We start from the raw sequence: 12,380 nt of genomic DNA, 5'->3' as shown, positions 1-12,380 counted from the left end.
TGAAATATTTTTCCTTCCAATTGTGCACAAAATGCATTTAATTAGTTATAATTACTATAATTAGAGAAGAGAATGCCTACTTAAGTAAAAATATATATAATGACTCTGCAGATTAAATAGTTCTGAATAAACGAATCTCATTTACCTACGCTACTGACAAACTTGTTTGATCGGCTATAATTTATTGTATATTTAGTTAAAGCTTTTTCAGCTATAAATAGTTTACAATAACTGGCATTACAATTTGAATATTCTTATCTATTATAAGATAATTTTGTTACGTACAGTCACCTGCAATAATATATTACACAACGAAGGCCGCAAAAATATCTGACACGATCTTATTTATAGAGCCATAAGAGCGTGTCACATATTTTTGCGGCCTTCGAAGAGTAACATTATTGCTGGCGACTGTACCTACACCATGGAATCAATGGACGCTGTACAAGTGTGTTACTTATCTACATCTTTTTTTAAATTTGCCGCCTTTTTCTGACAGAAATGGCTTGCCAAACTATAATTAAACACGCTAATTGACGATAGTACATTTTTTAAATATTATTTAGCAAAGCTGATTATAGATAGCGCGAATGATGCAGCGCCATCTGCTTTAAACTGCGCGTTTAACCTTATTGTTTTTATTAAATCCCTCCATACAATGTGAAGTGATAATATTCAAATCATTTAAATGCAATTAATATTAGGTATAGTGTTTCATTAATTTCCAATCGGTTCTTCCAGTATTTTTTTTTTTGGAAATGTTCCTTGTTTAGGCAGTTATTAGGTTTAAAAATACTTGTTAAATATATAAGATTGTAGTATAATATTCTGTGTATAGTTTGATAAGAAATGAATGTAAAACATTGAATAAAATGTTAATTTTTATAAGAAATCATACGTTTTTTTGTTACAATACTTAGTAGTCCAGCCCCATCGTTGCTGAATGCTGCAAATGGTACAACTTTAGCAGAATCATGGTATAATAATATACTCCGCCTGGTACTCCATTCCGAGATTCGCGTATGACCTAACTGACACGCGCCTACGTCATCATGCTGTTTACAGGTTCTCAAACTTTGAAATGTGGGAGAATTTTAACCAACGGTGAAAATTATTTTAACGGCATTAATTTTAAGTTATTCATGTAGAAACATAGTAAAATAAAACAAATCTAATGTATTAAATTAAACTTTATTTATCTATACAAGACAAACGTTTAAAAAACTAATTCACAGTTACACATTAATTACCAAGCTTACGACGTGAAAAGTTTGGAAAACACTGCGACTGCTGACACTGAGCGAGAAGGAAATAACAATTAACACGCGTTCGACAAGGATGACGGTCAGGGCATGAAGTTATCTAGATCCGAATTGTCAAATGTGCACAGCGCTATCCTGTGTTGCCAGTAGTATATACAGAATTACCCGAAAGTCTGAAATTTCTTTCGTGAATCGGAAGATATTGCTAACGAGTAATTAAAAATGACGTGTTATTGTAAAATTTAAGCTAAAATACATATAAATGAAAATTATAAAATTATAAAGAAATATTTTAACTTATTAACCATAGGTATAATGTACCCATGTAACATGTTATGTTGAAATAAAGTGGCAATGTTATTGTGACGTAGGCCCGTGTCACTCTGGGAATGGAAGACCATTAGCATAATTAATCACGCAACGCAACACGAATACATGGGGTAGATCCGTTATTTATGAATTTCTACCCTCATCTATCATTTCATTCATTTGATTGATTTGAACCAAGGCAAATTTGCAAAATGTATACCCTACGGTCAGTGGCGGATTTTGCCCTAAAGCCCAGTAGGCCCGGACCTAGGGCGGCAGCCTATATGATGGGTGGTTGGGTGCTGCGAAAGGGGCTGCTAGATAGAGCTTATAATACAAGGCCTGGGGACTAGGTTGGCCGAGATTGCAAATCCGCCATTGCATAAGGTCGAGCTCTCACACAAATTTTGAATATCGCTGACAAATAATTTGTTATAAACACCCTGTTCATATATACACTAGCCTTTTGAACGCCACAGACGGCAACTGACGTCAACGCAAAATCGTGACAACGACGCCAAAGACGGCATTTGACGTCGATCGTTTTTTGATGAAAATCTACTGAAAAACACCCCACTTTTAGATTGGCAATATTTATTCACAAAACTAAATTTTACCCCCGTGGCGTCATTGGCACGGCAAACATAGCGCCGTTTGGCGTTCAAAAGGCTAGACAGGCTGTTTGGTCCTTCGTTTGCCAAATTAAAATGGCAGATAGGCTGGGTCATTTGCTAACTTCTCAGGATTCCAAAAACTTGTGCCTAACGGTTTTTTTACTTCTACGCACGCGTCACGTATGTGATTAACGAAAAACATTAATTGCATGTCGATTACGAGCCTAGCTAGTGCGTCCCTTTTGTATGAAGTTGGCAAATTAATAAATTGATTGAAAGATTGTTTTAGTATTATTGTAGTGTAAAAAAAATTAAGAACACATCTTTTAGTTTTATACTGCAATTCATAGTGGACATCAATAATATATAGGACATATGCACTGGTGGACATACTGAATTATTTAGTTAATAAAAATTGTTGAGTGTGAATAAAATTATAACAAGATGATACTAGTAAAATAAAAAGTTGTATTTTCTACCACTTTCTCTTTTTTTAAATTCAAGTTATGCATTTGGAATTTTCAAAAATAATTAAAGAATAAGGAGCCGGGAGTTACGAAATGGACCATTTTACAGCCTTTACTATGAGCTCGTTTTAATTTTTACAAGTTATATGGGTAGTAAAATAATATGCCAAATTAACATTACTTCATTTATATATTTAATTTATAGTTGGTCAAGCAGATCTTATCAGTAGAAAAAGGCGGCAAATTTGAAAACAGTAGGCGCGAAGGGACATCGTCTCATAGAAATTTTGAATTTCGCGCCTTTTTCTACTGACAAACTTTTGGACTTTTGGACAAGATTTGCTTGACCATTTGTTACCAACAATGATATACACTGATACATTTATTTAGACGTGTGTTCTTATCATGTAGCAATAAAAACATAAGTGTTGTTGGTACCGTTTGCAGCAGAAGTAGCTAAGCAAATAGAGGAATCAAAAATGTTTGTAACACTATCATGATACTTTGTGTATTTGGGGCACTACTTTGGCAGAAAACCAAAATTCTTTCATAATGATAGATGTTTTAGTACTCTATCTGCTATAGCTGCTTCTACTGCTGATTATACCTTATAACTAAACATATATTATAATGCAGCTAGTTTATTTACACTGTAAATAACATAAAAAAATTTACAGACTACACTACTTTTTTCTCCTAGTTCTCACTACAGTCCAGCCCGGGTCTGCATCTTCATCCATTGGTTCAGGTTCTGGTTGTTGATTATGAACTAATGATGGTACAGTGCCATTTGTAGGTGCATCATTAAGTTCATCTCCACTACTGCTGTCTGAATCGTCAGGATCACCAGGATTCATTGGTTGTCTAACATTTTGGCTCAGTCCCTTTTGGCAAACAGGCATTGCAGCAATTCTTGCTTGTAATTCATCTCGTTTACCCTCTCCGAGTAGTGTGAAGTATTGTAGCAGTACTATTGCCACTTCCTTAGGTGAATTATCCTCACACACAGTATCGAATTCTTCATCCATCAAGTCTTCTAACACTTCAGTAAGGTTATCAACGTCTCCTCCCAAGTTTTCAACACAGTACCGGGTTATGTAGTCTGATACGAGTTGACCTGTTTTCGGTCCACTGGAACCCATTCCATGATCTATAGCCAATTGCAAAGCAGTCCAATTGTTTAGAACCAGATCTACGAGTGGTTTAAATTCGTCGTACAACATAGCCATTTTTAACAATACGGAGATATACAAAATAATCGAAGAATATGTTAGCCGGCACTTTAACACATTTTGTAGACCATGGATATTATTGCTCCGTATAATAATATCGGCTTTTGCACTACTACAAAGCACGTGGTGCTCTTTAGATAAATGATAAATTCACGAAATAATGCAAATTCTGACACTTCAACACCTGTGACAGTGACACTGACATTAAATCCGTAACATACTACCGCACTGAGGGGCTACCGCGAAAACCGAAATTCGCAAATTGCGGGGATCTTACTCTTTTACTCCAATGAAGGCGTAATTAGAGTGACAGAGAAAAATGCCCGCAATTGACGATTTTCGGTATTGGCGGTAGCCCTACTGCATCGCGAGCTTGGTGCGGTGCGGCGCACGTATCGAATTATCGATAGTGTGTGTAGTCGCCGTACATGCGTTAAGGACGCAGTTATAAATTAGAGCGAGAATGAGATATTTTGACCGCACCAAGGTCGCGGTGCGGTAGTCTGTTACAGTAGTAATAACAGACTATTATAGTAGTAACAGACTATCACACCGCACCAAGGTCATTGTGCGACGCACCCATAAGTAAGAGCGAGAAAGCGATATCTCTTTCTCGCTCTTACTTACCGGTGCGTCGCACAATGACCTTGGTGCGGTGCGATAGTGTGTTACGTACGGCCTTTACTTTCTATTTCGCCATAGATATTTTAGTTCGAAGAGCAAATTACAATATCTCCATTTCCTTGCTCTAGTTAAGCGCGACATAGATATCGACTACTTCGAACTACTAGTAGAAGAGCTGGTCGAAACATTTTTAACCGACTTGATACCACGATGAAATGCACAATGGGTTCCCATAAAAGTGATGCTAAGTCCGAATTCGATAGTCTGCCACGGCGGAACTTGCCGAAAGTACGAAAAAGAAGGCCACTTCCGGTGCGAAAAAAGGGGGCTGATTTAACCCATCTGATACCGAAATAATAGTTATGGCAACACTTAGAAATTTACATGTAGACACAGAAAAGCGAAGTCTGCCAGTATTTTTTTTGCCGGAAGTGCTTGGCAGACGCTCTCAAATGTGACCATCGGGACCCCTAAATTAACCCATCTGATACCACCATGAAACCAATTCCTGTCGGTAGGTATGAAACCTCATGTTAGGAATATATAAGTCTGCCAAGGGTTTTCCTGCCGAAACACCTTGGCAAACGAGATTATAAGCAAGATCACCATCGGTTACCGTACACTAACCCATCTGCTACCACCATGAAACCAATTCCAGTCGGTAGGTATGAACCCTCATGTCAGGAATATATAAGTCTGCCAAGGCTTTTCCTGCCGAAACACCTTGGCAGACGAGATTATGTAAGCAAGATCACCATCGGTTACCCTACACTAACCCATCTGATACCACCATGAAACCAATTCCAGTCGGTAGGTATGAACCCCCATTTTAGGAATAAGTATATAATTCTGCCAAGGTTTTTCCTGCCGAAACACCTCGGCAGACGAGATTATAAGCAAGATGACCATCGGTTACCGGACACTATCGACCGGACACGCGATCGGGGTCGTGAGTTCAAGTCTCACCCAAGACAGTAATTTTTCCACTTTTAAATTTATTCTAGACTTATATATTCCTGAAATGGATGTTCATACCTACCGACTGGAATTGGTTTCATGGTGGTATCAGATGGGTTAATGTAGGGTAACTGATGTACACCTTGCTAACATAATCTCGTCTGCCAAGGTGTTTCAGCTGGAAAACCCTTGGCAGACTTATATATTCCTAAAATGGGGGTTCATACCTACCGACTGGAATTGGTTTCATGGTGGTATCAGATGGGTTAGTGTAGGGTAACCGATGGTGATCTTGCTTAAATAATCTCGTCTGCCAAGGTGTTTCAGTAGGAAAAGTCTTGGCAGACTTATATATTCCGGACATGAGGGTTCATACCTACCGACTAGAATTGGTTTCATGGTGGTATCAGATGGGTTAATTTAGGGGTCCTGATGGTCACCTTTGAGAGCGTCTGCCAAGCACTTCCGGCAAAAAAAATACTGGCAGACTTCGCTTTTCTGTGTCTACATGTAAATTTCTAAGTGCTGCCATAACTATTATTTCGGTATCAGATGGGTTAAATCAGCCCCCTTTTTTCGCACCGGAAGTGGCCTTCTTTTTCGTACTTTCGGCAAGTTCCGCCATGGCAGACTATCGAATTCGGACTTAGCATCACTTTTATGGGAAACCATTGTGCATTTCATCGTGGTATCAAGTCGGTTAGAAATTTTGCGGCCGGCTCTTCTACTATACGTGATTTTGTAAATTAGGAACCAAGTCCTTAATTTTTTCCGCGTTTATTTCAGTGCCCTAAATAATATACAGATTTTGACACTACGTCACGCTGACATATGACCGTTGTTGAAAAATGACAGCTGAGCTGAACTGTGATGTGATTCATCTTCAGTGTTGCCAGATCTACTGATTAAGCAGTAGATCTATCTGATTTTAAAAATATCTACTGATCTACTGCTTTTTGCTGCTGAGCTACTGATTTTTCGAAAACGAATGATTATTCATCGTGACCGGATCATCTAGTTACTTTATACCGTCGTATCGTGTCGTTTAGCCTTTATGACATACGAAGTTTTCTGAAACCGCGGTTATTATTTATTTATAGTGTGATTAGGCTTCATTTTACTCTATCTGTGGTAGGTAGGTAGGTTGGTAATATTGGTCGGCGTCGTCGCCACTATAGCCTGGCAAATGAATTGTATAGTAATAGTAGAAAAAAAACTTCGGACATACAGGAGGAGGCACCCTGGTGTATCCTTTTCGCTGATGATATTGTGCTTGTGGGTGAAGACGGACTCGAGGTACAGAGCAGACTTGAGAAATGGCGGCGAAAACTGGAGAATTTTGGCCTGAAGATGAGTAGATCTAAAACTGAACATATGTTCTGCGATTTCGGCAGTCTCTCCAGTTTCGCTGCCATGGAACTCGATGGCGTTACGTTGCCTGTCTGCTCCGACTTCAAGTACCTCGGTTCGCTGGTACAGTGCGTCTACGTGTAGTATTGACCGTGACGTAAAAAACCGGATTAGCACAGGTCACTGGAACCATTTGTGACGCTCGTATGCCTCTTCGATTGAAGGGTAAAATTTATAAAACCATCATAAGACCTGTCGTCATGTATGGATCAGAGTGTTGGGCCCTAAAGGTGACGGATGAGAAAAGATTGCATGTAGCGGAAATGAGAATGTTAAGATGGATGTGTGGTATGACAAGAATGGATAGGATAAGGAATGAGTATATAAGAGGAAGCCTGAAAGTTGCACCCATAGTAGAAAAAGTAAGAGCGAATCGCCTAGCGTGTTACGGGCATGTGATGCGGAGGGATGAAAGTCATGTGACGAGAAAGGTATTACGAATGAATGTGGAGGGAATTAACGGGAGAGGAAAACCGAGGAAAAGGTGGATGGACTGTGTGAGAGATGATAATGAAACGAACGCAAGTGAATGAGATGACGGGCGAGAGAGAGGTATGCAAGAAAAAAAATGCTGCGCCGACGCCAAATGAATGGGATAAGGGCAAGCGAATGATGAGTAGAAAAAAAAACTTGTGCTCATTTATTAATTATGATAACAGAAGTAAGAGACAGAATGATACTCTTCATTTTACTGTTACTGACAATTTGATTTGCCAGCTATACTCAATTATTCAATCACACCCAGTTTGTCAGCAGAAAAAGGACAAAAATACAAATTTTCTATGGGAGGTTGGTGTCAGGTCAGAGCATAAAATATATTTTTTTCAATTTTACCTATTGCAGACATCACTTTTTAAATCTACTGCTTTTTTCCCCTATCTACTGCTAAAACGATTTTTTTTCTACTGAATCTTTCAGATTTCATCTGGCAACACTGTTCATCTTTCACAAACAACTATTTGTGTTACTCATCCTCGTATCATACAAAATATTTGTAGTTTTCTTTTGATACAGCTTAAAAAGGTCCGAAGCAAACATGTTTTCCACAAATCCGAACTACACCAAACTGAAAACTCACCTGCGGCTTTCGATAAATCGTCTCAAATTGTTGGAAAAGAAGAAAACCGAGCTGGCGCAGAAGGCTCGCAGGGAAATTGCTGAATATATTGCTGCGGGAAAGAGCGAACGGGCCAAGATCCGTGTGGAACACATTATTAGGTAAATCATAGCTTGTGTCTAGTAGTTGTTGATTGTTAAGATATTTAATTAGTATGGCCTTGACTAGACAAACTTTTAATATCAATGATGCTCTGACATGGCACCTAAGTTCATAGTACATGACTTATATGTGACATGACATTGTACTAATTTTACTTTGTGAATCTTAAGTGTCCTGTGCTGTATGATCTTACCTACCTACTTTAATTATGCTGCCCTCCTAAGCTAAAAGGCCGTATTTTCATTGAAAACTTAATGCAAATACCGCTTTTTAGCTTAGGAGGGCAGTATGGGCCTTGTTGAACTTTTTCAACTATGACAATAAAATTAGTATGAATATGAAGTTCAAAGTAGTGTAGTAGTAATAATATGTGTAATTATTTGCAGAGAAGATTACATGGTAGAAGCAATGGAGATAGTAGAGATGTATTGTGACTTGATCCTGGCGCGCTTCGGGCTGGTGACACAGATGAAGGAACTAGATGAAGGGCTAGCTGAGGCCATTTCCACTCTCATTTGGGTTGCACCACGGATGCACACTGATGTCCAGGTTTGTTATACACAGTTTTAAAAAAATCATTGAATTTACTGCCTATCTAAAGAGGTTTTAACTTTTAAAGACAGTGTCTAAACTTAATATTATTTCTTAGTGTAAACTTTATGGAGGATTCCTTTTTCCTGATCATTGGTTATACTGGTTAAAGTCATAAAAATATCTAAAAAGAAAAGTTCCATCTTTAATTTCCATAAAAATCATGTTTTAATTTATACTTGGAATTTTTTAAGATGGTCAATAAGAAACCTTCCTGTCATAAGGGACATCTTATAAAATTCTATCTATGTGGCTGAAATCTGTATGAAACAGCAGTAATTTTGCAATATCAAAATAAAATGTGAAAGTACATTAAGTGTTAATGATGTTGTTTACCCAGGTGTGATTACAAAATAATTACTTAATTGTATAATTTGTTTTAGGAACTTAAAATTATATCCGACTTGTTGACGGCCAAGTATGGCAAAATATATGCGGATGCATGCAGAAATGAAAGCGTAAACACAATCAGTGAGAAGCTGAAACACAAGCTGTCAGTTCAGAGCCCTCCCAAGATACTGGTGGAGCGGTACCTTATAGAGATAGCTAAGAATTACAATGTGGAGTACACTCCGGATGAGCAAGTGATGAGGGAAGAAGAAGGTATAGTATATTTTTAATAAATTACATATTATATTGATGGGATGATAAAATGGGAAATACTGCGTTTTACAATCAATTTCGCTTGGCCTGTGGACTAGGGTTTTTTCACTAGACTTACTACAACTGTTTTAATTACTCAGGAAGTCAAACACAATCCTGTTTCATGAAAAAAAAAGTTTTCAACTGCTTTGGTTGTGTCCCTAGTTGCTCTTATATTTTTTTACTACTTATACTTTTTTACTACTTATACAATGAGTTATTGGTCAGTAGGGCGAGATGCGATGCTGATCGACATCAACGGCCCGCCCATGCCGTCAGGGTTCATCGGCTTCCCACAGCTGCCGCAGATGCCTAATCTGCCTCCGCCTACTGTCACACCTTTTAGTTATCCTTCTGTGAGTATGATTTATTTAAAATTCAATAACATCATGTTGATAACTAAATCATATCACTGTTCCTATGTACAGTCTCCTGCAATAATATGTTACACAATGAAGGCTGCAAAAATATCTGACAACAGTCTGACAATCTTATTTGTAGAGCCATAAGTGTGTCACAATATTTGCGGCCTTCAAAGAATAACATATTATTGCAAGTGACTGTACATATGCGCAGTCGCGATGGAAGTGCTCAAATAAAAACACCTTAGAAACTTACTTTTTCATGTGCATATAATTTAAGCCCTTCACAGCTTGATCTGCATAGCTACTTTTTTGACTGTGTTGTAGCGCAATTAATTAATTTACTGTGTTATGTATCAGGGTCCATCTGGCGGCAAAGCGGGCGGGTTCATCGCGTCGCCGCCCGGTCCGAGCCACCCGCCCATGGGCTACAATCTGCCTCCCGGCGTTGAATCAAAGGACCTTAGCAACAGCTTCCTACAGGTATACTTTAAATCTGAAAACTGAAAAAAAAAACCTGTTAAAAGCTTGAGTCTATGTAAATACCTAATAGCTTGCTTATCTATAATTATTTTGTTTGCTTTGTGTTTTAATTCATCACCCTAGAAAATGTCACGATCGGTCTTTACATAGTTTAAGCCTTTTTTCACACTAAAGACATCAAACACCAATAAGAAAAAATCTTACAAGCTTACACTTCGAGCTGTCGCGTGAGATTTTTCTTAGACTTTCAGAACCTCTTTAAAATATTTTCGCACCTGTGCGTTCTGCAGTCTTTGTTCCTATTTTGCTCTGGCTATTCTTTTGATATCGTCATATCATACAAACGCCTTTCCGTGATAGGCGTGACTCTCCAAGGGCCAAGGTCTTTAACTTTCTGCTTGCTGATAATTACAATGATCACTAAATGAGCTCCTAAAGCACTTTTACAATACAATACAGGTAGTATTTAACTAGTTATTCATGTAATAAATATCGTGATTTACAAGAGTCACTTAAAATATTCGATGATTTGAAATGATCTTTTACTTTCCCAATGTAGTTAAGACTTGTAATTTTGTTCCGTTGTTAAAGTATGCTACACTTACCCTTTCTTGCAGGAAGAGATGCACAACCTACCTCCTGCTTACGACAGCATTAATCATGATTTGGTAATATTTTGTTTTTATTTTTTTAATTGCATGTGTGTGTGATGCAGAATGCAGAATTAGGCTTTACATATAATACCTGTCACCTGAATATTTGATGACTTGACTGACTGTTCTTGTGTGAAAAATATTAATTGCGCTTTATACATATAAAGTCTACACTGTATATGTATCTATACGGGTAATTTAGAATCACTCCCGCATAACGGCTAATTCTAAAACCGGACAAGTGCGAGTCGGACTCGCCCACCGAGGGTTCCGTACTTTTAGTATTTGTTGTTATAGCAGCAACAGAAATACATCATCTGTGAAAATTTCAACTGTTTAGCTATCACGGTTCGTGAGATACAACCTGGTGACAGACGGACGGACGGACGGATAGTGGAGTCTTAGTAATAGGGTCCCGTTTTACCCCTTGGGTACGAAACCCTAATAAAAATGGACTGTCATCCTATGGAATTATGGGTAATTTTCCGAAATTCTCGACATCCGATAGGGATTTGGTTTTACACGAACACAAGTGAGAGTCGTGAGAAGTATTTAAATTATAAACAAAAACTTCAGCATACTACACACTCGCTTACAATATTTTTATTTAACGCTGGCATAGTGTACGCTATTACGCATTGCGGTGTCTCGCACACACCGCTGTATATAGCGATATCCAGCTCGCTCCAATGAGCGGCGTGCCACCTTATTGGGCCAGTAAATTCTCTAATATTAACTTAGTCTCACATCTGCAGCCCAGCCACGTGCCCAGCCCGCCGCCGCCCACGGCGCCGACGCCGCAGCCGCGCGCGCGCCCCCCCCCCCTCCAGCTACCCCGAGCTGCCCGAGCTGCCGTCCGTGCCGTCCGACATCCCCGCGCCGCCCGCCGCCCGCCCCGCCGGGAATGATTCTGGTGCCCCCGACGATATCGACTTTGACGACTTGAACAGGCGCTTTGAGGAGTTGAAGAAGAAGAAGTAGTTTGCGGGTACAAGTTGACGTTGTTTAGTTAGGACTGAAGAAATTGAGATTCATCGCTTTATCTAAATAATTCACGTAGTTAAGCGAAGTCATTGCGCTAAAGGGTCGTACGCGTAAGTTGGGATCGCGGCTCTCTTGTGTAAGTACCAAAGCTAAGGGCCGCTTCAGACGGATTCGATCCAACTCGACTGCAACTTATCAGTCTTGTGCTGTCGGCGTGCAGTTCCCATACAAATTGCAGTCGGGTTGCAGTCCGTCTCAAAGCTGCTTGAGCTATAAAGCCAAATTTTCTTATTAAAGCCTTATACGGTTAAAGTACTTCTTCGGTACTAATCTGAGTGATAAAATCAATACTTCCAACTATTGCTCACGATAATGACAACAGGGTATGATCCTTACAGCGAATGCTAGCTCCTGGTTATATGCATATAGAACTCAAGCAATGTTAACAATAATCTCATTTGACTATAACAGTTATGAGCAATGTACTGTAAAATGTAATTTGGAGGGGCGTTATCATAATATCATAGCTTTCTTAAGCGTTTGTATAAATATTATCTAAATATATTTTAAT

At 38.8% G+C, this 12,380-nt stretch overlaps 2 protein-coding genes across 2 annotated transcripts; one reads left to right on the top strand and one right to left on the bottom strand.

Moving 5' to 3' along the window:
• Positions 1 to 3,309: 3,309 nt before the first annotated feature.
• LOC134793999 (pre-rRNA-processing protein TSR2 homolog) lies at positions 3,310 to 3,972 on the bottom strand. The gene has a single exon (XM_063765705.1). It carries the CDS (start codon positions 3,879 to 3,881, stop codon positions 3,336 to 3,338), a length of 546 nt encoding a protein of 181 aa, XP_063621775.1. The 5' UTR covers positions 3,882 to 3,972; the 3' UTR covers positions 3,310 to 3,335.
• A 3,845-nt stretch (positions 3,973 to 7,817) lies between these two features.
• Positions 7,818 to 12,374, top strand: LOC134793538 (IST1 homolog). Its single transcript, XM_063765144.1, is given in 8 exon segments — positions 7,818 to 8,093; positions 8,481 to 8,643; positions 9,069 to 9,288; positions 9,559 to 9,683; positions 10,050 to 10,172; positions 10,790 to 10,840; positions 11,581 to 11,633; positions 11,635 to 12,374. Coding segments are annotated over 8 exon segments (1,089 nt in total). The 5' UTR covers positions 7,818 to 7,911; the 3' UTR covers positions 11,807 to 12,374.
• Positions 12,375 to 12,380: the final 6 nt, after the last annotated feature.

Source organism: Cydia splendana, chromosome 9 (assembly GCF_910591565.1).
Source record: "Cydia splendana chromosome 9, ilCydSple1.2, whole genome shotgun sequence".
Taxonomy (NCBI): Eukaryota; Metazoa; Arthropoda; class Insecta; order Lepidoptera; family Tortricidae; genus Cydia; species Cydia splendana.
Note: the sequence above shows the minus strand (reverse complement) of the source record. Positions and strands in the feature narration are given on the sequence as shown.

Bases quoted from the DNA above. Each gene is read 5' to 3' on its own strand.
- LOC134793999 (XM_063765705.1), bottom strand. From the start codon at position 3,881: ATGGCTATGTTGTACGACGAATTTAAACCACTCGTAGATCTGGTTCTA.